The following is a 25645-nucleotide window of genomic DNA, read 5'->3' as shown; positions in this document are numbered from 1 at the left end:
GGACTCTTTGCTGTTAAAAGTTAACATTTTTAATTTGGGGCCCATTACATGTATTTATGGTACAAATTCAAGAGACAAAAAAGGAAGACAGAGAACCTTAATTTTCTTTGTATCTATTCTTCATCTCTCAATTCCCATCCCCAAGGGCAATGACTGTCACTTGATTCATTTTTAACCTTTCAGATAAGAGCATCTATAATTTCCTAGCAAATGCTAGCAATCCTACATGCCTTTCTGTCAATTTGCTTTTCTTGCTTAAACATATACCTTTGTGAGCATCCCTACCCATGGGACTGCCTCCATTTTTCAAAACAATTCCATTGTATTCTGTTTCCAGGATGTTATTCCAACTTATGTGACCAGTTGAGGAGACAGCTTCCCAGTCTCCTGCTGTGCCCAGCCATGCTGTAGAAAACAACCCCACGCATATACAAGTTCACTGATCTACAGTCTATTTGTAGAATGAATTTCTCAAAATAGAAAGACTGTATCTTTTGAATATTGATAGATATGGCCAAATTCATAGGATCTGCCGGGGCTTAGTCTCTGGCCAGCAGTGCATAGGAGTACCTGGTTCTTCACAACCTTGCCTGATTTTGAACAGTTAGACAGCTGAAAACGCAACCACAGTGTAAGTGTTCAAGTCTGCTGCTGGGTTGATGCCTTTTCATATGGTTTGAGCCTCACACTTCCTTTTCTATGGCTGTTCACTTCTCTTACCGTTTCTCCCGTTAGATTATGACATTTTCTTTTTTATTCATAGTTCCTCTTCTTCTTTTTTTTTTTATAAAGGAAGTTAGCTTTCATGTATGAGTTTGGAATCTTTTAAACATATTTTGTCATGAATATTTTAAAATGTTAATTTAGTTGAATTTATCAATTTCTTTTGAAAAAAGCTTTTAGCTTTTTTATAATATTTTAAAATGCCTTCTCTCTGAATATATGCATGTATATATTATACATGTTCTTCCATTTTCTTAATTTTGTTTAAAAAATGTTTTATCATTTGGAATTACTTTGGTAGGAGGTATGAAGTAGAGATTCCAACATTATTTGATTGGTTGACTGATTGTGAGACAGGCTCTCACTATAGAGCCCTGTCTGGCCTGGGATTTGCTCTATAGACCAGACTGGCCATGAATTTACTGCGATCCCTGTTTCTGCCTCTCAAGTGCCGGATTGCAGGTTACAGGTGTATACCACTAAACTCAGTTCCCTCTCTTTCCCTCCCTCCCTCCTCCTTCCCTCTCCCCTTCATATGGTAATCTAGTTGTCTCAAAAAGAAGCTCTTATTTCCTCTTGTGATCTGAAATGCTTACCTGAGAGTCTCTGCGCCTGGCTCCATTCTTGACCTTGAGCTCGGTCCATGGTGTGCTGATGCCTAAGCACCACGCTGCTTTTAGTAGCAGAGCTTTCCTGTCGAAGCTCCTTGGGGTTAGGTGGCCCATTCATGCTGTTTTTTTTTTTTCTACTTCTAGTTTGTATTTTATTGTCAGAGTTAGTTTGTGTTGCTTCCTCCATCAACCGACTCTAGACGATTTGTTATTTTTAGAGAGCATGCTGAATTGATAGATTATCTTCGGGGGAATTGAAGGTTCTGCAACACCTCACTTTCCCGCAGAAGAAATAAATGGTGTGTCTCTTTCAGTGGCATCGACAGATGTCCCTAATACGGATCTCATTTATTTTCCTGTGCACTTTTCTATTTGATGCCATTCTCCTGTCTTTAGCTGCTCTTTGGTTGTAATTTTTCATGAAGGGTTTTGAACTTCTGTTTTGGTGCTACTGGGCTTGGAGCCTAGGGCTTCAAGCATGCGAGACAAGTGGACCCCAGTCTCCTACATTAGTTTCCTACCTAGCCATCCTACGGCATTCTATTATGGAAGGGTTTTCAAGCTGATTTCTAGATAAATAGGCATGTCATCTGCAGATGGCAGTGGTTTTTTTACCTCCTACCTCCCAATTTAGTTTTTAACCTTATCTCTCCTTCTAACTTAGTGGGAATGCTTTTAGTAATTTCCCTCATAAACACAAGGTCCCTAAAGATTCTTCCTGAAAATTCATTTTCAAGTCCTTTGTAAAATGATCTTTGCTCTATTACCAGTCAGGGGTAACTGTGTCAGAATTCCTAGTCTTTTCTTGGAAAGAGCAAAGAATTATAGGGTTTGAGTTAGTTAGGTCTTCTGTAGCATGAATCTTAGGCAGTCTTATTAATAAAAACAAACCTTAGCCAGGTATTGGGGTGAACTGGAAGATCAGAGAACCAGAACAAGCCACAGCTACCTCACCTCGCCAGATCCTCAGCTGGTCTTGCTTCCTCAGACTGGAGGCCTCTGAGTCCTCATCCGGAATGGGTCTCAGCTGAACTGCTGCTCAAAAGCCTGAGTGCTTAACCAGCCACATGCTTAACCAGGCCAAATGCTCCTAGTTTCTGGTCCTCACGCCTTATATACCTTTCTGCTTTCTGCCATCACTCCCTAGGATTAAAGGCTTGCTTTTTGGGATTAAAGGCGTGAGTCACCATACTTGGTTATATCCTTGAACACATGGATTTCTGCCTCTGGAATGCTAGGATTAAAGGCATGTGCTACCACTGCCTATCTTCTGTGTTTAATATTGTGGCTGTTCTGTCTCTGACCCCAGATAAGTTTATTAGCATGCACAATATTTCGGGGAACACAATACCACAGTCTTCCTTACTTTAAACACCATTTTCCGCTGGCTCTCACCCGGTATCTCTCCAACACTAGAGAGAAGGAGACAGTGTCTTTCATTCAGGAAGCAGCCCTGTGGCCTGCAGGTCTCTTCAGTCTCTGCTCTCTGGCTGAGGAACCTAACAAATAATCATCCTGTTGCTGGAGAGATGAGCAGCTGAGAGTCCTTGGGGCACCTGCTGGGAGCAGCTTGCTCAGTCGAACTCCAGGCTGCCTTCAATTGTCAATTCACCACCAGGTCAGGATGCTCACATCACCTCATTATCTGCTCACACAGGCATTGCTTTCCAGAGCTCTGTGATTCCTACGTGAAGAAATCCCACACTCAAGGACCCAAAGTGAGGCCATCTGAGCCATTTCTTTATTGTCCTTCGAATCCTGTTATTGGTTCTAGACTTTTAATCTTAATCACTTTTCTTACTGGTATAACCTCACCCCCACCTCCACTGAGACAGCGTCTAACTATGGCACGTGCTGGGACTCGAACTCAGGGTTCTCTTATCTTAGCCTTCTGAATACTGAGGTTTTAGATGTGTGCCGCCGTGCTCAGCTAGCATCCCTTTTTCACTAAGGAGCAACTATTCACTGTGGTTCCATTCGCTTTCTGACACTTACTTCAGCCTGCATGTTCTGTGAACCTAAACTGTACTGTAATCTAGGTCAAGCCCCATGGGGATTCGGTGGCAATCCTGACCAGTCTTTGGTTTTGAGGTAACAGAGTCATAAGCTCTTCAGATCGCAGACTTTGTTTTCATTGGGCTGAAGAACAGTCATGGCTGACCTGAAAACTTGGGTGATGTCTTGGTAAGGAAGGAGGCGGGGCAAAGCACATCTATCTGACCTTTGTCCTGGTGCTTGAGCGGGAGACGGTAAAGGCCACCCCATTTCACATTCCATCTTCTGTTTCTATGCTTGGTGCTTTTATTTTACAGACAGGGTGAGGACCCTGTACGCAGCTGTGTGGCCATCTCATGTGCTGAAGGCAGGATGGGATGCTGGGGTTTGATTTCAGCCCCCTATAATCTTTGTACTTTACCCACGTAACGGCACATGGTGTGAGGTTAATGATATACGTGGCGTTTGCTCTCCTCGACAGATTGCAGAAAATGTTCCTGATATATAACAGTGCCGTTACAAAACAAGGCTGCTGTATTATGTGTAGTCTCTAGAGCTAAGGTTTCCTCTCCTTCCCCTGCCCCTTCCCCCTCAGGCTCCAGGGTGATGGGGCCTGCAAAAATGATAAGTGGTCCATCCGTAGTTATTTAATGAGCGAATGATGTGTAAAATTCAGTTCATGCTGAGTGTGTGTATTAAAACAATAATTTTATTACTGATTGTTATCAGTGTTTATTTAAAACATTCCTTTGGCTGTCAACCTAAATAAGACAAGCAATGCATCTGCTCTAGACTAATATTCTAGAATATTAGTTGGGAATTACGCTCGCCACTGTAGGACATGTGTTTCTACTAATTAACTGCAGCACAGCTTGTCATTAATGGCCAAATGGCTCAATTTCACCCCTCCTTCCTCGGCGTAGCTAAATATACTGCTCTCTGGAGGCCTGGAGAGGTGGTAGGTCCAGAAATAACTACCAGTATCATTTGAGGAGTGTGTGCTGACCTTTTCCAGGCACTGACCAGCAGAATTACAGAACCAACCTGCTCCCTACCCCCACCTTCCTGAGGACCATACCATGAGTTTTGTGCTTAGCAATCACGGGGTAGGGACAGGATTGCATTCCATACAGACGTTGGTTTTTCTTGAAGACATTCTAGGCGTCAGATGTCTTAGCCTAGAATCTTAGCACCCTTAATCTTAGCAGCCAGGAGGCAGCAGCCAGGAGATTGTGAGTTGGTTTGAGGCCAGCCTGGGCTGTGTGGTGGCACTCTGCTCGCTCTACCGAGCTAGGGTTGAGGATGCAGCTTAGATCAGTGGGAGAGCACAGGTTCGATCCCCAACCCTGACAGTGATCTAAAGTAGGTTGCTTTCTGAATCTACAATGTGTTTTCTCTTTTTCTTGTTATTCTCTACAGCAGGTATCGAGTAGAGAAATATGGAGAAATCCCCTTGGGATGGGGGACAAATCTTAGTTTAATGCTTTTGTAGCACATTTCGTTAATAACAACAGCAACAAATCCCACGGCCCTGAGAGTGAGCTAGAACAGGGTGCCTTTCTTTTACTGACCGCAGAGAAGGACTTTTCCTCCAGGAAAAGGACTCCACTCCAGCAGCTAGGCTAGCGGCCACTCCATCAGCAAGTCGTGCAGCTTGCAAGTCTCCGGGCCACTCCAAATGCGTTCTGAAGAAGAGAGGCCTGTAGGCTTGTATCCATGCTCGAGGCCAGGTTATCCCACAGGGTAGGGACTAGAAGAGAAGCCCAAAGCCATTCCAGCTCACTGGCAAGTCCAGAGAACCCCACCTTCAAAACCAGCAAGTTCTCCTCTGTTTAAACAGTTGGGCTATCACAGTTCACTTGCAGGCCAATGGCACTTAGGTACACTTTCCCTTTAATTTAAGTGGGCAATTTGGAATAATAGCAGCTTTGAGGACTTTGGGGAGGCGGCAATTAGTATTCTCTTTTCTTGCCAAGATTATGCTTCTTTAAAAAGATACTGTCTTCTCTGAAGAGCTGCAGTCTTGCTAACCTTGTTGGCACTGGCACCACCAGGTACAAAATCATCAAGCACCCTGAGGTTTTCATAATTTGAATCTGTGGATGAGCTAATTGGGGTCCTTTGTATTGTAAACAGACTCCATATCATCTTACTCCAAAACTGTCATCTCATCCAAAATCAATTAAGAAAACAACATGTTCTTGGGGCTCATTAACCACAGGATCACTAGTATTTTTTTCTTTTCTTTTTTTCTAACTTTTTTTTTTTCCAAAATGGTATCTGGTTTTGTCCTGATGAATATTCTAGAAGATATATAATGAACAAGAGGTGGTTGAAAATAGAAATAAATCAGTCAAGTAATCTTAGTGAATAATGGTGGTTTTTCTTTTTTTCTTTTTCTTTTCCTTCTTTCTTTTTTTGAAGTCTTGCTAAATCCATTGATTAGAAAGGGAAGAAAATAAGTTATCTGTTGGTAATGAAAGATGTCCAGTTCCTACAGAAGTGAAGTATTAGTCACATGACGTTAATCCAGACTTATCTTCCCTTTGTATTTAGATCTTTCTCTGGAATTAAAGGACTCCAGCTGAAAGTTAACCTGCAACCCAATGACAATTACTTCTTCTATGTGAGAGCCATCAATGCATTCGGGACAAGCGAGCAGAGCGAAGCTGCCCTCATCTCCACCAGAGGTACTTTCCGCTTAGCGCAGAGCTGGTTTGTCTGGGTGTGTGTATTCCTCCCCTCCTGCCATCCAGGGGAGACACCCAAGGCAACTCCCCAAAGTTCCAGCCTACTGTCAGTGAGAGGATTTGTCAGGAGGTCCCAAGATTGATCTAGCAACAAGATGGTTCTTTTATTTGCATTCTTCAGAGGTTCCCAAGCTTTACTGTGCTTGACAACCGGCCAGGGCACTTAAAATACTGATTCCCCTGGTCTCACCCCAGAGAAATGGACAGGTTTGATCTGGAGACGGGTTGGAGCATCTGTGAGCTCAGAAGTCTTCCCAGATGCTTTGTGATTCACTCAGAATGCTCTATAATTTGTAGGTGTGGGATGTGCGGAAACGGTTTTCTCATTCTGTTATCCTTTGAACTCTGTGTCAGGTTTCCAGTTTTGTTCGACTTGTGTCCTAGTTCTATTAATGTTTGTCAAGTGAACAAACAAATGAACGAACAAATGAATAATTCAAATAGGTGATAGAACAGTTCAGTAACATCTGGGGGGGACATCCCCAGAGAATAAAAACATTTGGCTGATTTCAGTTATGAGGAACTGAAGGTGGAAATCATGCTGCCTCATCCTAGGTCTACAGATGGCACAAGACTGAGGGGCCATTAAGTCACTGTGCTATGTATGCCCTGTTTGGGACGTGGGTAGAGCCTGCCTGAGTTGTAGGGAAGGAGAGCTGCCTGTCTAGGAATGTTTCCCACCACCTCAGTACACTGCCTGTACCTCCCATCATCGGATCCTCCGCAGGCTGGCTATCCTACTGTGCTCCCAATTTTAAAGCACACTCAGATCTTTGAGCATTTTGTCCAAGTAGACATTCAGATTCAACAGGTCCAGGGTGAGGTCTTCATTTCCAGGTGACGTGGATGCTACAGGGCACACACATTTCCTAGCATAGACCCCCTCTACCCCCACCCCCACCCTCCGCAGCCCAGGGCGTCCACTCACAGATGGCGTTTCAGCTGTGGATTGAAAGTATGGAGTCAGGACTTTTGACTTCAGGAGAATGGGAGCCTACAGTTTGCTGTGTATGGATCGGCCTGGTGACAGTGCTATCTTCTTATATTCTTCCACAGGAACTAGATTCCTTTTGTTGAGAGAAACGGCCCACCCAGCTCTCCAGATCTCCTCGAATGGGACGGTGATCAGCTTCTCTGAGAGGAGACGGCTGACAGAGTAAGAAGAAGCCACCATAGCTGGGCTGATGCTCAGCTGTAGTAGAGGATCAGTTTCCCCAGTTCTGTATCAGCTGAGCGCATTCTCAGTTTAATGAGATTGCTCAATTATGTGATGGATATAACACATGTGCAGCAGGCAGCATTCACTAGGAGGCATGCAGCAGCGCATATAAGCTCACAACTTGGAGCAAGTGTCAGTATTTTTATTGGGACCATAAGTGCAGATGGTTTTTTACCTTAAAGCAGTCAGTATTTCAACCAAAACCAAAATACTGGCTGCTTTCAGGTATTATCTCTGGTTCAGTGAAAAACAGAATCCAGTAATAATTCTGTTATTTTCAGTAGGAACCCAGGTATCGACCACTTGGGTAGAAACAGAAAAGTTTATTGAGTTCTTAGGTCTGGCCACAGAATCTTGCTCTCTAGTAGCTCCCACAAAAGGCAGTGACATCAGCCGGGTGGTGGTGGTGGTGAACACCTTTGATCCCAGCACTCAGGAGGCAGAGGCAAGCAGATCTCTGTGAGTTCGAGGCCAGCCTGGGCTACAGAGTGAGTTCTAGGAAAGGCTCCAAAGCTACACAGAGAAACCCTGTCTCAAAAAACCACCACCACCACCACCAACAACAACAACAACAACAAAAACAACAAAACAAGGCAGTGACATTAAAGAAAACAGGAACCAAAATCTTGGGTTGGATGGGAGACTGCCTGGCAATTTGCCTGCTCTCTGTCTCTGTCTCTGTCTCTGATCTCTGTCTCTCCTTCTGTCCCTTTCTTTCTCCCTCGGCTATCTTGAGGGTTGAAATGCCAACTGGGAGAACGTATGGGCAAAGTATAGATGGAATTTCTTTGTGTCCCAGCAGCTGCTCCCAAATAACCACACTGAGACTTAATTATAAATGCTTGGCCAATAGCTTAGGCTTGTTTTTAGCTAGCTCCTATAACTTAAATTAACCCATCTATGTGCTACCCTGAGGCTCATTTACCTCATCTATGTACTTCCCATCCTGCTCGCTCTGCATCTCGTGGTGTCTCCTCAGGACCCTGGGACTCCTCCCCTTTTCTTCCCAGTGTCCTCCTCATCTGACTCTCCTGCCCAATCTCTTCCTACTTGGCTATAGGCCAGTCAGTTCTTTATTAACCAATGAGAGTAATACATATTTACAGCGTGCGAAGATTGCTCCATAGCAGCAAAGCTTTTGAAACACTTGCTGCAGAGGACACTGATATGCCCAGGTGTAGGCTGGTAGCAGTAACAACATCACGCCAGTCCTAGTAACTTGCATGCACTCTGGTCCCATCTTGATGCTCAACTCTCCACTGCCACATTTACATATTACTTGTTTCTAGAAATGACCAAGTCTTCCCCAGGTCCCAGAACCTCTGATCTTTATCTATAAGACTGTGTACCCGTCATTTAACCACAAATAATTGCTGAACAGCAGTCCTGTTTTAGGTTTCTTTGAATCCCTGGAATCTAACATAAGGATTGGAACATTGTAGGTGCTAAGACTTATACCTACTAATGGATTGAGAAAACCAGTTCAAAAAATGTGTGAAGAATAGATGTGGTGGGGCTGGAGAGAGGCTCAGTGGTTAACCTGCTGCTCTTGCAGAGGATCTGAATTAGGTTCTCAGCACTTACGGTGAACAGCTCACAACAGCCTGCAACTCAAGCTCCTGGGGATCTGATGCCCTCTGCTGGCCTTTGTGGGCACCTGCCCTCATGTTCGCATATCCACACACATAATAACACATGCACATAATTTAAAAAACAAATCTTGAAAAAAGAAATATATGGGGCTTATTTTAAAAAATAAAGTTTCTTTTTTAAAAAGAAGCACACTGGAGTTGTAAGAGTTCGTCGATGCTATCTGATGGAAACGGGGATGTTTCCAGTTTGTTTACTAATTATTAGCATGAAAATTAGCTCATAAGTACCAGGAAGCCTGGCTTTCCTCCAGGGAGTGAGAGCTTGTCAGTTGGCATCTCTCTGAAATGAAGTTATTGGGTAAAGACATAGAGCAAGTGAAGTACATTTGCTTGCATTAATCATTTTCTCATCTGTTCAAGGGGAGAGGGAGGGAGTGCTGACTGAATAGCAACACTATGAAGTTAAAAATGCCTTCTTGCTGTCTCAGCCATTTCCCAGCAACACTGAGCAACCCATGCAAACAAGGTCACTTGTCCATGGTTGCAGTTTCGCTGTGCTCCTGATCAAAATAACTACAGTCAGGCAGAAAGAGGCCTTGAACTCACCTCCCAGCGGCGCCTGCCACCAGGGAGACTGGAGCACCTCCCCAAAGCCACTGGTCACGCTGCTCGGTTCTATACTCTGCTCTGGCTTTGCCAGCTGTCCTGACATTTAAAAGCTGTGCCCCGTGGGGTCACTGTCACCAGCAAGGTCAGCTCATACTGGAATTCAGTTCTAGAAGGTTTGAAAGGCTAAAATGGGTTGTACACACCTATAACCCCGACCTTCAGGAAGCTGAGGCAGGTGCATCACCGAGTTTGAGGCCAAGGTGAGCTACATAGTGAGCCCGTGTGCCAAAAGTCCAAAATGTGAAACTTTCTGGAGATTCCATTTTTATTTTTGCAGGTTTGGGAAGAAGAAAACTTTGTAAGCCATGTTCTCCCACCTGCCTCCATTGTATCCCTTCCATTTCCCTAAGGGCAGAAGTCATGGCATTTCTCTTTCTCCCTGTCATTATACCCCTCATCACCTGATTCCCAGACCCTTTAAAAGACGCAATGTACCATATGTGCATGCATAAGACAGCAGGCATATGTCAAATGCATGCTGGAGGTTGGTGAATCCTGGGACAATCTGGCCAGAATTAGGAGCATAAGGAGCAGATGGTATCTTAGTCAATTGCCAGCAGTTTCTGAAGATAGACCCCTGCCTAAAGGGCAGGTAAGGTTGATGCTCCTGGGGTAAAGGCTGGTGATTTCTGTGATAACCTTCAGCTGATCATCATTGCTTACAGGATCCCCTCCGTGCTGGGGGAGGAGCTGCCTGCCTGTGGCCAGCATTACTGGGAAACCACAGTCACAGACTGTCCGGCCTATCGACTCGGCATCTGCTCCAGCTCAGCTGTGAGGGCTGGTGCCCTGGGACAAGGGGAGACCTCATGGTACATGCATTGCTCTGAGCCACAGAGGTAAGCTGGGGCCCTGCCTTCCTTAACTTAACCAAAGGTCACTTACAGTGTCTAGGCAGGGACCTAATGAGGAGCTTGTCATGTCCTTGTCCAATTTCCAAACTAGGTAAGATAGCAAACATAAAGGGTGTGGCAGTTAAAGCATTCTCATTACCACAGAAACCTGACAAGAGGGCATCTTATATTCAACCTCATTACCCTACAGACCCAGCCACCCAGAACCAGCAGCCTTCCTGCTCTGTGGGGCTCAGCTTGGCTCTGGCGAGGCAGAGAAGGGTGTTATGTCCCCTCACCAGCCAAGACAAAGGAAAAGAAGAATCTGGCAGTTTTCGCTTCTAAACTCATCCCAGGGTGGAGAGAAGTACTACTATGATCCTCAAAGGGCTCCCTCTACAGAGAAGGAATTGGCAGGGGTGAGAAAGAGATGTCTCCCTAGCTCTCTGCCCAGCATCGACTTAGAACAGAAACTGACAAATTATAGTACAGTGTCCCATGCTCAATTTTTGTAAATAAAGTTTTATTAGAAAACAGTCATGTTCATTTGTTTATATATTGTCTACGGCTACTTTTGCACTAATGTGGCAGATTGGAGAGAGACTGAATAGCTGTCACATACCAAGATATTTTTTTTCCCTGTCTCTTTGTAGATAGATCTATCAAACAATGCCTGGTCTCTATTATTCATACTGTTTGGTGGGTGCATAGTCAAAGCCATTAGCCTGTGTTAGACTCAAGGGCTCAGGTGACATGCTGTGATCTCAGTGTGCTTACAGGATGGTCTGATTCTCATCCTGGCCTTAGCCTTGATTCTGCCTTCTATTGATTACTCTCCCTATGTTCGTTAACCCTTTGATCGATTCTTTATGCATTTAGTCTATCTCAGAAGGCCTCGGTTTACCAGCCGTTGACATGCACTAAGGCTTAGTAAGGTTGAGGCCTGGCCTGCTACCTTTTAGGATCATAGGATCACATTAAGTCAGAGACAAGGAAGAGCTTGGCATTGTAATATGTCATCCAAGCGGCAGCAAGCATTATTCAGATGCAAGACTTTAAAAAGGAAGCTGTCCTTCGACACTCCTGCTTTGAGCTCTCAGAAAAGGCCCGCAGCCTGGGATCTTGCATATCTTCAGCTGCACATACCGGCTCACCCCACACACATTCTACTTGACAGTTTGATTCTCTGAGATGGTTCATAAGGATGCCATCTCCAAGTGCTATTTAAAGTCACATTTCATTGAGTCAGAGCAATTATGGTTAATTGATATTCAGTGCTGCGCCATGCTGAAGGGCTCAGCCCTTGCCCAGAGTTTAAAATCATTTAAGCCTACAGTTCACAGTTAGCAAATTATAGGAGCCCAATGTAGGTGTTGATTTCATTCAACGCCAATCTTCAGGCTAGTAAGATGGTTCCATGGGTGAAAGTCCTTGCTGCATAAGCCAGACAACCTGAGTTCAAGCTCCGGCACCCTTGGCCAAAGGAGAGAGCCATTGCCAAAAGCTCTGCTCTGACCTCTGTGTATGGCACACAGGCATCATGGCACACAAGTGCCCCCCACAGTAGAGGTAATAATAATGATGGATGATGATGATAATGATGATGATGATCTTTTACATACTTTAGAACACAAACCAAAGGGTAGCTTCCAACCCTCCAATCACAAATTCCTAGGACTTTGTAGAAAACGGAGTTGTATATTTTTGTGACAAATTCTTCCTATAACTTTGGTCATCGGTTCTTTCAGGGCCAGTGTGGGCTTCTGGGAGGCAAATACACCTGCCTTTGTAGTTGCAGCACAGAGACCAGTCTCAGGTGCCCTTATTTCATGCTTTGATGGTGCCATATGAGGCCCCCACGACCTTTAGGATTCTGGGAGAGTGGCGCAGCAAGCCCTCCTGTGATTCTCAATTCTGGTTCAGTGACTTTAAACCGGCTCTATGGCTCTTGGTTGAACCTAAGCATGAAGATGGTCTTGGTTGCATTCTGGGTCCTTCTTAACTTTGCTGTATTGGTTCAAGGCCCCTCGTGTTCTTTGCCAGTCTTACCCTAACCATGATGCTGTGCCCACACTGCCCTGCCTGCCACAGCTAGAGAGAGTTTTTAAACATTATTTCATCATATCGTTCCCTCTTCTAAAATCAATCCACAGGTATCTCTGGTGGTACCAGAACTCGGGGTGGAGGGGCATTTATAGGACACAGAGAAGAAGGGAAAGTAGCGGCCAGGCTTAGGGAGGAGAGAATTTGTTTCCTGTGTAAAAAGGGGTCTGGCCGAGCCTGGATCAGCTTGTGGTCAGGGTGATGGAAGCCCCAGGGCAGGCAGTCTGACAATCATAGTCACAGTCAGACTTCTGGATGATTCTTATTTGAACAGAGATCAGCAGTCCCAAATAGGAACAGGCAAATGGGGGGATGGGGCTCAGGCCCAAGCAAGACTAAAGAAAACCAACTCTAGCAGAGGAATGCTTCCTTTTAGCCCCCGGTTTCTTTTCCCAGTCACTTGGCCTGGTTGATCTAGGACTGTGACAGCGTGTTAGACCTTGGCGGTAATAACACACGGCAAAGGAAGACTGTTGGCCTCATCGAGGCTGGTGGGCAAAAAGAAAGAGGAAGGAGTCATGGTCTCACTACCAACTTCAAAGGACTCCCCAGTGGCCTAACTTCCTTCCATGAAGTCTCACGTCCTGAAGAACCTACCGTCTTCCAGGCCGGTGACCAGGACTGGAGCACATAGGCCCTGGGAGTCAAAGGTCTGTGATAATCACTTGTACCCTCCCTTAAGAGTACCGTGAGGAATGGTGCTGAGAAAGAAACAGTAGAAATGGGAATGTACTCCAGGTCCTGTCTGTGCTGTGGGACGGAGAAGTAGGAAATGGGAATTCAGCTGCCTATGGCAAGAGCTAATACCTGGAAGAAGCCAAGGGCCTTCCAGAGGATAAAGCCAAGGTTCAAGGAGTCTTGGTGATATTGGCTCTTAAATATTAAGCCTTTTTCCTGCAATGAATTTCTTGCGTGCTATTGTAGCTTTTCCATTCCTAGAACAGTGTGGATTGATTGTTCTTTGGACATAGCTTTTTTAGCTTTTCCATATGCAATTAAGGAATTTGGATAACAGTCACCCAGGAAAGGCTTCCTTCTTCCTGGCCTTTTGTTTCACCTTTTTAGCATTAGAATCAGATGGCTGCCTTCTGTAATTCTCTCCTTTAGCTAGCATCCAAGGCCAGGGCCTGCTCCAGACAAAAGCATTTTATCTGAGATACCTCTCAAACATCCAAGGACAAACGGCAGACAGACTAAGCATTCCAGACCACCTGTTAGTCTCCGGAATTAAGGTAAATATCCATACAGAGACACAACCTAGGCCAGGCAGATGTTAGGTACATAGCTTTGCTTCTTGTGCAAATTAAGCTTATATATATATATATATATATATATATATATATATATATATATATATCCTTAGTGACATCTCTAGACTTCCCTTTTGACTTTTAAGTTAGAACACAAGGGTCTTCTGTGTACCAGGTACATCAAGCTGTGACACAGGCTGCCTAGCTACCCCACCCTGCCAGAAAACGATGCGGCTGAGTTGTACAGAGACAGCTACGACTCCTAAAGAAACATAGGCAGTTTTATTTTACTCATGATTTATACTAACATTGTGGACTCCTAACCACTTCTAGGAATGTAGTTTGAGCACACAAATTCCCTTTTTCTGATGTATTAACCGATTTAAGCTCTTAGTTGACCCCACCTCCTTTAACCACTGCCCTCTTGGGTTATAAAAGAAAGCCTGACTGTCACTGCTTGAGGTGAACTCTTATCTGGCTTTATGACCCTGTAAGAATTCAAGCCTGGGTGACCTTGCTTTGGCCAAAGAATTGCTGCTTTGTATGGGTCTATAACTGAGAACCTCAGAGACTTGAGGTGGGTAGAGGAACTAGAGAGGATTAAAGGAACGAGATGGAGGATGGAGACGAACCAGATGGGGAAGAATAGATGAAAGAATTAAGATGGAATTTAGAGAGAACAACAGAAAAGTATAGAGAGCTATCAGGCAAGAAAGGAGCTAAGTATGAGAACAGAAAAGAAGCTATATAGATAGATGTTGACTCAGAAGAATAAAGTGTATGAACTAAAGAGCTTCATGTACTTAGATTCAATTGCTATTCCTCAGATTCATATCCCAGCTACTTGTAGCTCCTTCCCCAGGACTCTGGGAGAAATCTCCCCAGGGCAGGCACCTGAGGGGTATTTGATACGTGGGACTGATGGAGTCAAGATTTTAAGGGATGTCTTTTTCTCTTGCCTCCATAATGGGGATTGCCTTGAGACTGATTGGTGATTGGCCTTCTGGGAATATGGACTTTCCAAGCCAAAGGTGAAGGGCATCAGTTCACTGGGTCATTCAGAATCTTCTAGACCAGGGGTTCTCAACATGTGACTCCCAACCCCTGGCAGGGGAAAGGGGAGTTCAAATGACCCTTTTGCTGGGCCACCTAAGACCATCAGAAAACAGATAACTTGATGATTCATCATAGTAGCAAAATTACACTTACGAAGTAGCAATGAAAATGAGTATGGTTGGGGGGTCACCACACATGAGGAACTGTATTAAAGGGTGGCAGCATTAGGAAGGTTGAGAACCACTGCTCTAGGCCTGTGTTGTACAGTAATACCTTCTACAATAATAGAAAAATGGTGTCACAGCTATTCTCAAACTGTGGCTGGTAAGGCTGAAAATCTGAATTTTATACATTGTTTAAATGTTCATTTTTTAAGTGGCCAGATGTAGTTAGTGGCTACGATCCCTGTTTGGGAATGCTGGTCTCTATTCAAACAAGAATCACCCAGAACTCCAATTCTTAATACCTTAGTGCCTGGCCTGGGGTCTCTGCCATCTTGAATACACTACCCAGATGTATGGTCAGCGTCCCACGTCCTCTCCAACCTGCCGGGCAGATGGCGACTGCTCCTTCCCTCATCCATGTCCATTCTGCTCCTGCTGCTCTATCCACTGAGCTTTCTCCTTCCTCTTCCCACCCACTCCTGTCCTGCCCATTCCTGATGGCCTAGTGTGAACTTGTCTGTCCCCACACCCCCCGGAAGAACCAAGAGAGGAACCTGGTATGCAGACATGCCTGCACAACACGTGTGAATATATTTGTTCTGGAGCGTGACATCAAAGCTCCCCCTGGCTGCTGAAAACTTAGAGATAAAAGAGGGAACTCTGGGCAGAGAGGGGCTTATTCAAAGCTTAAAGTTGGCAAGAACTAATGGCATTACTCTTGAGCTTCATAAAGGCCCTTATGTAAGTTACCTATAAATCTTTAAAAATGTAAAATTAATACGTTGTATGGAAGGCAAGCCCACAGTACTGTTTAAATACATGGCAGTCTCAAAGGAGTTTATTCAAAAGAATGACACACCATGAATGCGGCAGTTAAAACATGTGGGCAGCTGGGAAAGAATTAGAATGTGGAGAAAAATCACAGGGAGGCACACGCTGGTTATTCTGGGACTGCCCCCTAATATGGAAGGAGCAGAATGGTTTGAATGTACTTCTGCTGGATGAGCTATGCATTTCAGCATCTAGAAGGGCTCCAGCAAACGTACTTAGGACAACACTATTTCAACTCATCACCGCGAACTGAATTGACGAAGGACCTTGATTATTCCCAAGTGATTTTTTTCCCTATCAAATCTTAGGGATTTCCAAAGGTTTTAAAAATTGAATTTCTCATTCCGTTTCCTTTCAGGTACACGTTTTTCTATAGTGGCATCGTAAGCGAGGTACACGCGACTGAGCGTCCCGCCCGAGTGGGCATTCTGCTGGACTACACCAACCAGAGACTTCTATTTATAAATGCTGAGAGTGGACAGCTGCTCTTCATCGTGAGGCATCGGTTCAGCGAAGGCGTCCATCCCGCCTTCGCCCTGGAGAAGCCTGGGAAATGTACCCTGCATCTGGGCGTAGAGCCCCCAGATTCTGTCCGGCACAAGTGATCCTGAGCGTTCAGTGTTTTAGAAGAGTAAGAATCCAAGTTTGGGGGGGAGAGCTGTTGTTCTCTCTCTCTCTCTCAGTCTCCCACACACTCGCACTCACAATAGCTAAGGTCGGCCAGGTCAGCATGTGAGGAAAGCCAGGGACACCATCTGTGAGTGGAGAGACTGCAAACACAGCCTCCGCCCTTCCGTTCACAGCTGGAGTTGTTTCCTAAATTCAAAGGAGTCATACTGGACCCGAGAACCAAACCCAGAGAAATGGACTTCCGCCTGCTTTATCTGTCAAAGAAATCCCCCTCAGCCAGATCGGAGAGGAGGAAAGGTTTTGTTAGTGGCACGGCACGTCTCTTCTGACAAAGAGACATAGATTTCTTCCACAAGAAAATGTCACCTCACTTCACTAAAGGGTAATGAATCCTAGTCATTAGAGAAAATGTTTTAGCTGATCTAAATTTACAATTAATTCTTTTATGATCATGTATGCTGTAGAATATAAGCCCGACTTCTCTGAAAATTCAAATGTAGAAAAATACTAGATATCAGAGCTTTCCATTTTGTTAAATAAATGTCTAGAATCTTATAAAATAAAACCTATTGCATGAACTTATTGCACATAACTTAGTGCAGCCTCTCTGGACCAGGACACAGTGGAGAGAAGATGCTCATCACAAGAGGGGGGGTGGTGGTGTGCTAATACTGATTCTCATTAGACAGTTTTGCACAGAGACTTTTTTTAAAAAAATAAAAATGCTCTCAGTCCCTAGAGCCTGTACAGTTGTTCAGAGTCAGCCCTCAGGACGTGTGTCTCTTTTCATGAAAAAAATATGCTTACTTGTTTTTTAGATAGTATCCTGAAAGTCCTCAAAATCTCCCTAAAGTCTGTGTGTAGAATTGCTGGACCTGGAAGGCATGCAGAGCTGATTGGTCTTGCTTTCCACGATGGCAATGTTTTAATTATATTTAAGGTTTTCTTTTAATATTATATACTCAGTTATTTTTGCTCCCTCCCTCCCTTCATTCCTCTGTCTCCCTCCCTCCCTCCTTCCCTCCTTCCTTCCTTCCTTCCTTCCTTCCTTCCTTCCTTCCTCCCTCCCTCCCTCCCTCCCTCCCTCTCTCCTTCCCTCCCTCTCTCCCTTCTTCCCTCCCTCCCTTTCTTCCTTCTCCTCCCCCTTTCTTCCTTCCTTGCTTCCTTCTTCCTTTTTTTTTTTTTTTTAAATAGGATCTAGTCCTGGCTAGCTTGGAACTCACCCTGGAGACCAGGCTAGCTTCAGAGCTCTGCCTGCCTCTGCCTCATGAGTGCTGGGATTAGAAGCGTGTGACTCCATGCTTGGCAGTTCAGTTATTTTCTTGATTTGAGAAATAACGTTTTACCTTTTTTTCCTGATACATCCTAGACTATGTTCTTAATAGCTAGAGAATCCAGTCTGGACCTGGACCTACCCTATAGAGCCCCTCAAAAGCCTTCGTCACCTCATTTTCAAATTAGAGCAGCTGTTGGCAAGATGGTTCCTGGTGAAGTTGGAGGGATAGCCTGCTGCCTGTGGTGAACGTCATCCTCACCTTTTCAAGGCTCAAAAGTGTTTGCCTTGGGTTCTGACTGAGGAACCACCATGCTATTTTTACTTTTTTTTCTTTCTTTTTGGTTTTCCGAGACAGGGTTTCTCTGTGTAGCTTTGCGCCTTTTCCTAGAACTCACTTGGTAGCCCAGGCTGGCCTCGAACTCACAGAGATCCACCTGGCTTTGCCTCCCAAGTGCTGGGATTAAAGGCGTGTGCCAATGCCGCCTGGCTTTACTTTTTTTCCAATGAGGACGTAAAGTAGCTCCGGGACAATACCAGTATAAGCAATCCCATGGGCTTCAGAATTCGTCTGTTTGTGTTTCTCCAGATGTAGACCTAACACTAAGCATTACCTGTCCACCTAGCAGGTGATTCCAGGAAGGGCGGTCAAGGAGTTGGGGAGAGGGAGATGGAAGCTCTGATGGGCAGTGATCTGGGGTCACTTGAGTTGGAAGTCCCTCTAGAAGCCACATGGAACATGGCAGTGGGCACGTAACAAACTTCGGTGGGTGGGAGTTTCCTGAAGGGCACATTGTCCATGAAAATACACGCTGCTTCTGACATGCATGACAGTTCATCTTAGCAAAAATATAATTAGTAAAGGAGTTTGTGAGAAAAGCGAAGGAAGGAATAATGCTGTGGTTATCTCTCTCTCTCTCTCTCTCTCTCTCTCTCTCTCTCTCTCTCTCTCTCTCTGTGTGTGTGTGTGTGTGTGTGTGTGTACGCTTGCCACATTGAGGGGGCATACTCTTCATCAAAACTAGAGAAAAATAGAATATGTTCCTATTGTTTTTCTGGGGGCTCTTCCCTAAAACCCAGCAGAGCTGACGTAGTGTCAGCCCTAGGTCCACAAACCAACACAATGCTTTAAAGACCAGACACCATCACTTCTAAATGGGCAGTGTTCTTTAGCACTCACAGGCTTCTGAAATCCCTTCTCAGCCCACTGCTGAACCACCATAAACCAACACGTGTCCAGTTGCTGAAAGAACCCTTGAGCCCCCAACTGTTCTTATTCATAGGACAGCTGTGTTCCTGGTAGAGGTGTATATATTACAGCCGTATAGAGAAAAGCTGGGCATACAGAAGTCCTGACAGCTTAGGTATAAGCATATTTATCCCCCCACTGTTGGGTCATGTGGTTTTCACATTGTCTCCAGGCTTAAATCATCACCACTATGTGCTTGAGGCCTTGGGACCAGGAAGCTCAAATCTTGTTCATGGTAACAATGATGGTTTGTGGTGAGATTCTAGCTATGCACCTAGCCCTAACCTTTGAACCTCAGCTCTGACCCTCCCATGCTCTACCAAAACCAAGTGAAGTTTATATATCCAGTGATTATCACTCAGTCACACTGTGCTCTGAAATGGCCCGTGGTTACAAGACTGTAGAATGTCACTTGTTTTCAGATGTTAGGGTCCATGCATTGCCCAAATGTCAGTAGCTCTGCGGAGATGCATGTGTTTAATTAAGAGTGGCTGAACTTTGGCTAGCAATGTATGGTGCTGTAGGCCTGAGTCTGGCTGCTGGAGTTCCTTAATAAATGCCATAAGTCAGACCAACACGAGGACACAGCAGTTAGGGTGTTCACTGCTGGATCGGATGTCTTGAGTTTGTTCCCCAGAATCCACATGGTGAGAGGAGAGGACCAATGAAAACCAACTTAAACAAGTTGTCCTCTGGTCTCCAAACGTGTGGCAGGTGTGATGTGCCTGTACTCACACAGACACATCCCTCCCCTATACACCCTCTAGTGCACATGCATGCACTAGAAAAAAACAAAAGCCAACCAAACAACAACAAACTCAACAGACTCTTGCCTTGGGTTCTAGATCCATGATGGAAACTGCTCCTGAGTGTGGGATGCCATTCCACAGAGATGCTTGGAGCCCAGCAGAGCATCCAGTGGGAAAGCCAAGGGGGCACAAATTCAAGCCCCCTCCTATTGGCTCACTTGTTACATTTGAATACATTGGGTTAATGCATTTGATGAGAGGACGTCTATGGTTAAATGAAGTCTAAAACAGAATGCTCTGAATGTTGTGACCCAGGGTGACCCAGGAGGCTTTATTCTCCCATTCTTTAGAGAACCCATCCCTTTCTATCCAAATTAGGTTATAGCACTATCCATATGATGTTGTGCCTCCTAGCCCACATTTCTAGATTTCCTGCTCATGATTCACATTCCTCCGATTCATCCTCTGCTTCCAGATTTCTCCTTTCTCACCTGGCCATTTCATCACTACTTCATGTTTCTCAGGCCCATTAGGTCAGCATGGTTCCTAAACATGGACATGGTGCTTTTGGGTATCTCACAGGACACTAACACAAAGCTGTGATTGACACAGCTTAGGATAAGACTTAGGGGGTATATCTGGGCATCCTGACTCACACCTTTAATCCCAGTACTCAGGAGCCGAGGCAGGTGGAGCTCCATGATTCAAGGCCAGTGTGGTCTACAGAGTGAGTTCCGGGACAGCCAGAGAGACGGGGTGCAGGGGGAGACTTGGGACCAGTAGGGGACATTTTCAAAGAACACAAAACAGCCAGCTGACTGTGTAGCAACACTTTTGTTCAAAGTCCCTTCTGATCTTCTCTCCAGCCCAGCCTTCCTGCTGCAGCAAGCAGACCCAGCCCCCTCCAGTTTCCTTTGTGTCTTTACACTTCTAGCTTCTGCTCACTTGAGTTTCTTTTTTAGGGCAGACAGTGGAACTGGGAAACATCAAAATGTACAAACCTCTCACTAGAATAGACATCTTTTATAAGAGCCTGAGAGCAAAATATGCCTTCCTTCTCTCTGCCTCTTTCATCTTGCCCAAGTCCGGGGCTTCTCAGAACTAAGAGGTGAATTAGAGCTATTCCTCATACTCAAAGACATTCCTCTCCCCAAGATGGATTTGGCCGTTAGCTCTTCGGATGGCTTAGAATCCCCTTCACACCCTTCTTTGGTGGTTTTCACTGAGCCAATGATTGACTAAAAAAATCTGTTCTCAGCCCAAGTGGACTTCCTAGGTTGCATTGAGTTGCCCTGATACCGTGAAGGACTTCACTCCTTGGAAGACATCAAAGAGAAGTGAGAGCCTGTGTGTGGCTCTGTGTGGCTTTGGGGGTTGCCATCACTGGGTGAGGAGGAGGTGAGACAATGGAGACAGGATGGACACGCTGACACACGCAGCCGAGCTTGTGTCTGGAGGACTGTGCTTGCTCTGGTGAAGGGCAACCAACTACAACATCAGCCTGGAACCTTGGCCCATTTATTTAATACACCAGCACCGAGGAGGCGGGTTTATTGTATATGGTTGAATGAGGACGAGGACGTAGGCTTAGCTGATTTCTGTAGGAAGTCTCTGCAGGAGGGACAGTCCCCTGGAGGAGACAGGCTGCTAGTTTCCACATGCACACTGTCAACACGGGTACTTGGCAGAGGAAGGTTCTACCATCCTTCTGAGTCTCAGAGCCTCACCCAGAGAAGGCTTTTCCACTCCTACAATCTAAAGCCATGGGGTCCTGACATGGCCGTGTTCATGTCAACAAAACACATTCACGCAGAATTTCATTGGTTCCTTACATGTTCATGTTACTTAAAAACTTTAGGGGAAGTATGTGAAATAACTACAAAAGGGGTGGGGGGGGAGGGGGAGGAAATGGGAAAGGAAAGCCACAGTCAGTTCATTCAGTACATTTACTGATGCTTATTGTGGTGGTGTGGGGGCGGGGGAAACGGGAATCGTTACATCAGAGATGTAGCTTTTCGGGTGTTTGTGTGCTGGGCTTCTCAACATTAAACAGGAGTTTCCTAAAGGCACCCTGGGCTGGCCTTTGCCAGGTCTCAGCCCTTGCAAAGAAAGGTCCAGAAAGGCCTCCTGTAAGCTGAGAGATGAAAAGGCACACATTGTCTCCCTCTCAGCTCTGTCCAGGAACCCTGTGGCCCTGTTCACTTCCTTCTTCAAAAGGAGCAGCCTCCCCACTCGCCTGGATGCTTTAGAACTCCTGGGGAAGCCACACCATTGTATCCAGGCTGATTGTGTGCTGAGCAGCCTGCTCGCCCTCCCTGACAAGACAGGAACACGGAGACGAGAGACACAGGCACAAAAGGTCCCCATCATTTCAACTGCACCATATTGTATGTAATTCCAGGGAAAGCGAGATGACGTTGTCATCCAGGGAGGTGGCTAGCCAAGCAGGGCCTCGGAGGTCTTCACACATGTATGCAAATGTGTGTACATATCCCGTGTGTAAATATGTCTGACTGTTCAATGTATGTGCATGTATGAAGTGTGTGTGCTCACTGGGGCTAGGAGAGTACAGGGTCAGAATTATCACTATAGTGCAGGGTGGGTTTTCTCATCGAAGATCCAGAAGCTGGATTTGTTAGTGTTCCCTAAATTGTCATGGTCCATGAGTCTCACCCACATTAGCCAACCCACGAAAGCTTAATAAATCAGAATGTCAATTGTGTGACTTGTATAAAATCAAATGTCCAAGGTGGCTGCAGAACATGTACCTGCTGGTCAAAGGATTGACTCTTCAGGGCCCCCGGGCTCCATTGCCTGTAGTCTCCCAACCTGGGTTGGTGCTCGGCTGCACACCGCCTCAGATCGCCTTCCTCTCAACTTCCACAGACCCTGGACAACTGGCTTATGCTCACACTGGAAGCTCCACGCCTGATGGTTGTTTGGTGGTCAAGGCAAGTTAACTGGATGATCTTCATGGTCAGTGTTACTGAGCCACGTGGCCACAGGCCCAAATACATTTGTGTTTACTTGTCTCTGTTTGTTCTTCCTGTATTGGTGCTGCGATCCCCTGAGAAAGTCATGTTTTGGGGCATCCCTAGCTCTTCTGCCCAAATTCTCATATCCACAATGATCTGCTTCTTAAAAATGGCCTTAAATAGAGACCCCAGGTTGCGTATGAAACTTCGTGGCTCAGCATTTGCCTCTCATGCAAAAGGCTCCCGGTCCAATAGCCTGCACTAAAAAAGAAGATAAAATGAGACCATGTCTAAGACTGCTATTTCTTCTTCACTCAGTGAATGCTTGAGATGAGTTTTGGACTCCCTGCCTCCTGCTTTTGAAGTGAACAACCTCATGTCTGTCTCGGTGACTATTGCAGAAGATAGAACACGGTGTCTTATGTGCAAATCTTCCTAGCTTATTAGTCAGAGGGAGCTGTCCCTGCGAGATGTCATGTCCCATCTCGCTGTCTCTCACTTGGATTGACTACAGGTGGGTTGTAATTGATGTGAGAGCAGCTCAGAGCTGAGCTCCTGTCGTCCCCAGAGATGTGGGGTTATGGCTTTGCTTCCTAACTCTGTGGCTTTGGGCAAACTGTAGCCTCTCACAGACCTCACTGTAAAAATACAGGATTAATCATAGGTATCATGTCATAAAGTTGTTAATGCATGCATGTAACAAACATTTACCAAGTGCAAGGAACCAGGTACCTAGGGCCATAGAAGTGATCAAATAGATAGATATTCTTACTCCTAGGAGTCTAGTCCATGTTCCACAGAGGAGGGATAGACAGCGTGGTGGTTTGAATAAGAAACAGTCTCGGGTATTTAGGCACATAGTCCCCAGTTGGTGGCACTGCTTGGGGACCAAGTGAATTTTTGATTAAGGAAGTATATCACTGGGGGTGGACTTTGGGATATCATAGCTCAGTCCACTTTCAGCCCCCTCTCTCTGCTTCCTGTTCTCGGTTGAGGATGTGATCTCTCAGCTTCTACCTCAGGCACTGGCACTATGTCTCTCCCACCATTATGGACTCTCCTTCTGGAACTGTAAGCTCGAATAAACCCTATTTATTGCCTCGGTTGTGGTGTTTGACACAGCAACAGAAAAATAACTAATACAGACAGTAAAGGAGATAAGTGAATAATCCATTTAATATCAGAAAGTGATATATGCTATAAAGAAAAATAAAAGATGGAAGTATTGTTATGACAAATGGAAAATGGATATACACATTACATATATATGCATATGTATGTACACTTATTAGAGTGTCTGGCATAAAAAAATACAGCTGTTCTTGATATAGCTGCAATTACAGAGCATAGTGGACCCCTCAGAATATAACAATGTCTTCATACTGTGGCATGTAATTAATCATACTATCCATGATCACCGTAATCCCAAAAAAAAAAGGTAGTATTTTCCTGGTTCTACTAGTTGTAGAAATCTAGGAAACTATTTTGAACAGAATATAAATTATCCTTAATTTCATCACTCAGAGACAACCAGTGTTTGTATTTGGCAAGTATTATCCTGGGCTCTTCTCTTCTTTTGGACACATTTTTAAAAATGCAAATAAATTCATGTATATCACTTTTCTCTCTGTCATGAACCTCTCACGGCAGCCCTAGGTTCACAGGTCTGTTTCATTGCTTAGATGCAGTCCATTGAGAAGATTCCATCTTAAATTACTCAACTAGTTCTTCATGCTACACATCATTTCCATCCCAAGTTTCATTTCTAGAGAATTCTTTTCTGTTAAAGGCACCTACCCCATTGTTTGGCCTGAGTATGCATTGGATTTGTCATGGGAAAGTATATATTGTTTCTATATTTACATGAATTTTAATTGCTTTTTATAGACACATTCGGGAAGAATGACTAAAATGCTCTCATGGGATAGTTCCATGGCAGCTTTTATTTACAGTCTATTCAATGTGATTGAATTCAACTTTCAACTTAAATGATGTATTTTACATCTATCATGTCAGGATACCACATTGGTTTCTGTTAGGTTGTCTTAATTAGGGTTTCTATTGCTGTAATGAAACACCATAACCAAAAGTGACTTGGGGAGGAACAGGTTTCTTTGGCTCCCACTTTCATATCATTTTCCATCACTGAGGGAAGACAAGGCAGGACAAAAACAGGGCAGGAACCTGGAGGCAAGAGCTGATGCAGAGGGCCCTGGGGTAGTGCTGCTGACTGGCCGGCTCCTCATAAATTGCTTGCTTTCCTATAAAACCGAGGACCACCAACCCAGGGGTAGCACCGCCCACAATGAGTTGGGTATCCCCACATGAATCATCAATCAAGAAAACACACCACAGGCTTTCCCGCAGGCTAATCTGGTGGGTGGGAACATTTTCTCAACTGAGGTTCCCTCTTCCAAAAAGACTCTAACTTGTGTCAAGTTGACATAAACTGGCCAGGACAAGAATGAAGAAAAGTAAGATGTGGTCCTTGCCCTCAAGGAGTTCACAGTAGGCACACAAGTATCTGCAACAGAGCACGTAGATTAGAACAGGGAGATTCAGAATGGAAAGACCCTGTTGGCATGAGGTAGAGCATTTGGGGTGTCCTATGTGTGATTAAGACCAGTGGTGAGGAGAACAAGACAGGAAAAAAGTCTGTTTGTGGCATTGGTGCCTCATATGTGTTATATCAGGACCCTACCATTGACCTACCTCCCAGTCAAGAGTCAAGAAGGTCTCAATAGGACAATCGTGGGAGAGAAACAAGTGTGACTGATGTTTGGGGGAACTATCCTCCTCTGCACAGGGAACACATAAGGACAACAGCCCTGAAGGGTACTTTGAGCCCAAATGTGTTTGTGCTTGGTTCAGGATTCCAGTAGGGTTAAAGAAAGACCCCTTGTGTGTGAATGGAGTAGATGCAGAATGAGTCATTACAGATGTAGGCTGCTAGGAAGCCTCACAGACATGCAG

At 45.0% G+C, this 25645-nt stretch overlaps 1 protein-coding gene across 1 annotated transcript in view; it reads left to right on the top strand.

Moving 5' to 3' along the window:
- Positions 1-16991, top strand: part of Cmya5 (cardiomyopathy associated 5) — a 97145-nt gene extending 80154 nt beyond the window's left edge. Inside the window, exons 10-13 of the mRNA XM_076552068.1 lie at positions 5886-6019; positions 7136-7235; positions 10225-10398; positions 16155-16991. Coding sequence (XP_076408183.1) covers positions 5886-6019; positions 7136-7235; positions 10225-10398; positions 16155-16401 — 655 coding nt within the window. The 3' untranslated portion in view covers positions 16402-16991. The remainder of the gene's footprint in view (positions 1-5885; positions 6020-7135; positions 7236-10224; positions 10399-16154) is intronic.
- Positions 16992-25645: the final 8654 nt, after the last annotated feature.

This window comes from Peromyscus maniculatus, chromosome 15 (genome assembly GCF_049852395.1).
Source record: "Peromyscus maniculatus bairdii isolate BWxNUB_F1_BW_parent chromosome 15, HU_Pman_BW_mat_3.1, whole genome shotgun sequence".
NCBI classification, from domain to species: domain Eukaryota; kingdom Metazoa; phylum Chordata; class Mammalia; order Rodentia; family Cricetidae; genus Peromyscus; species Peromyscus maniculatus.
The sequence above is the reverse complement of the archived record's forward strand: the minus strand, read 5'-3'. Positions and strand labels throughout refer to the sequence as shown.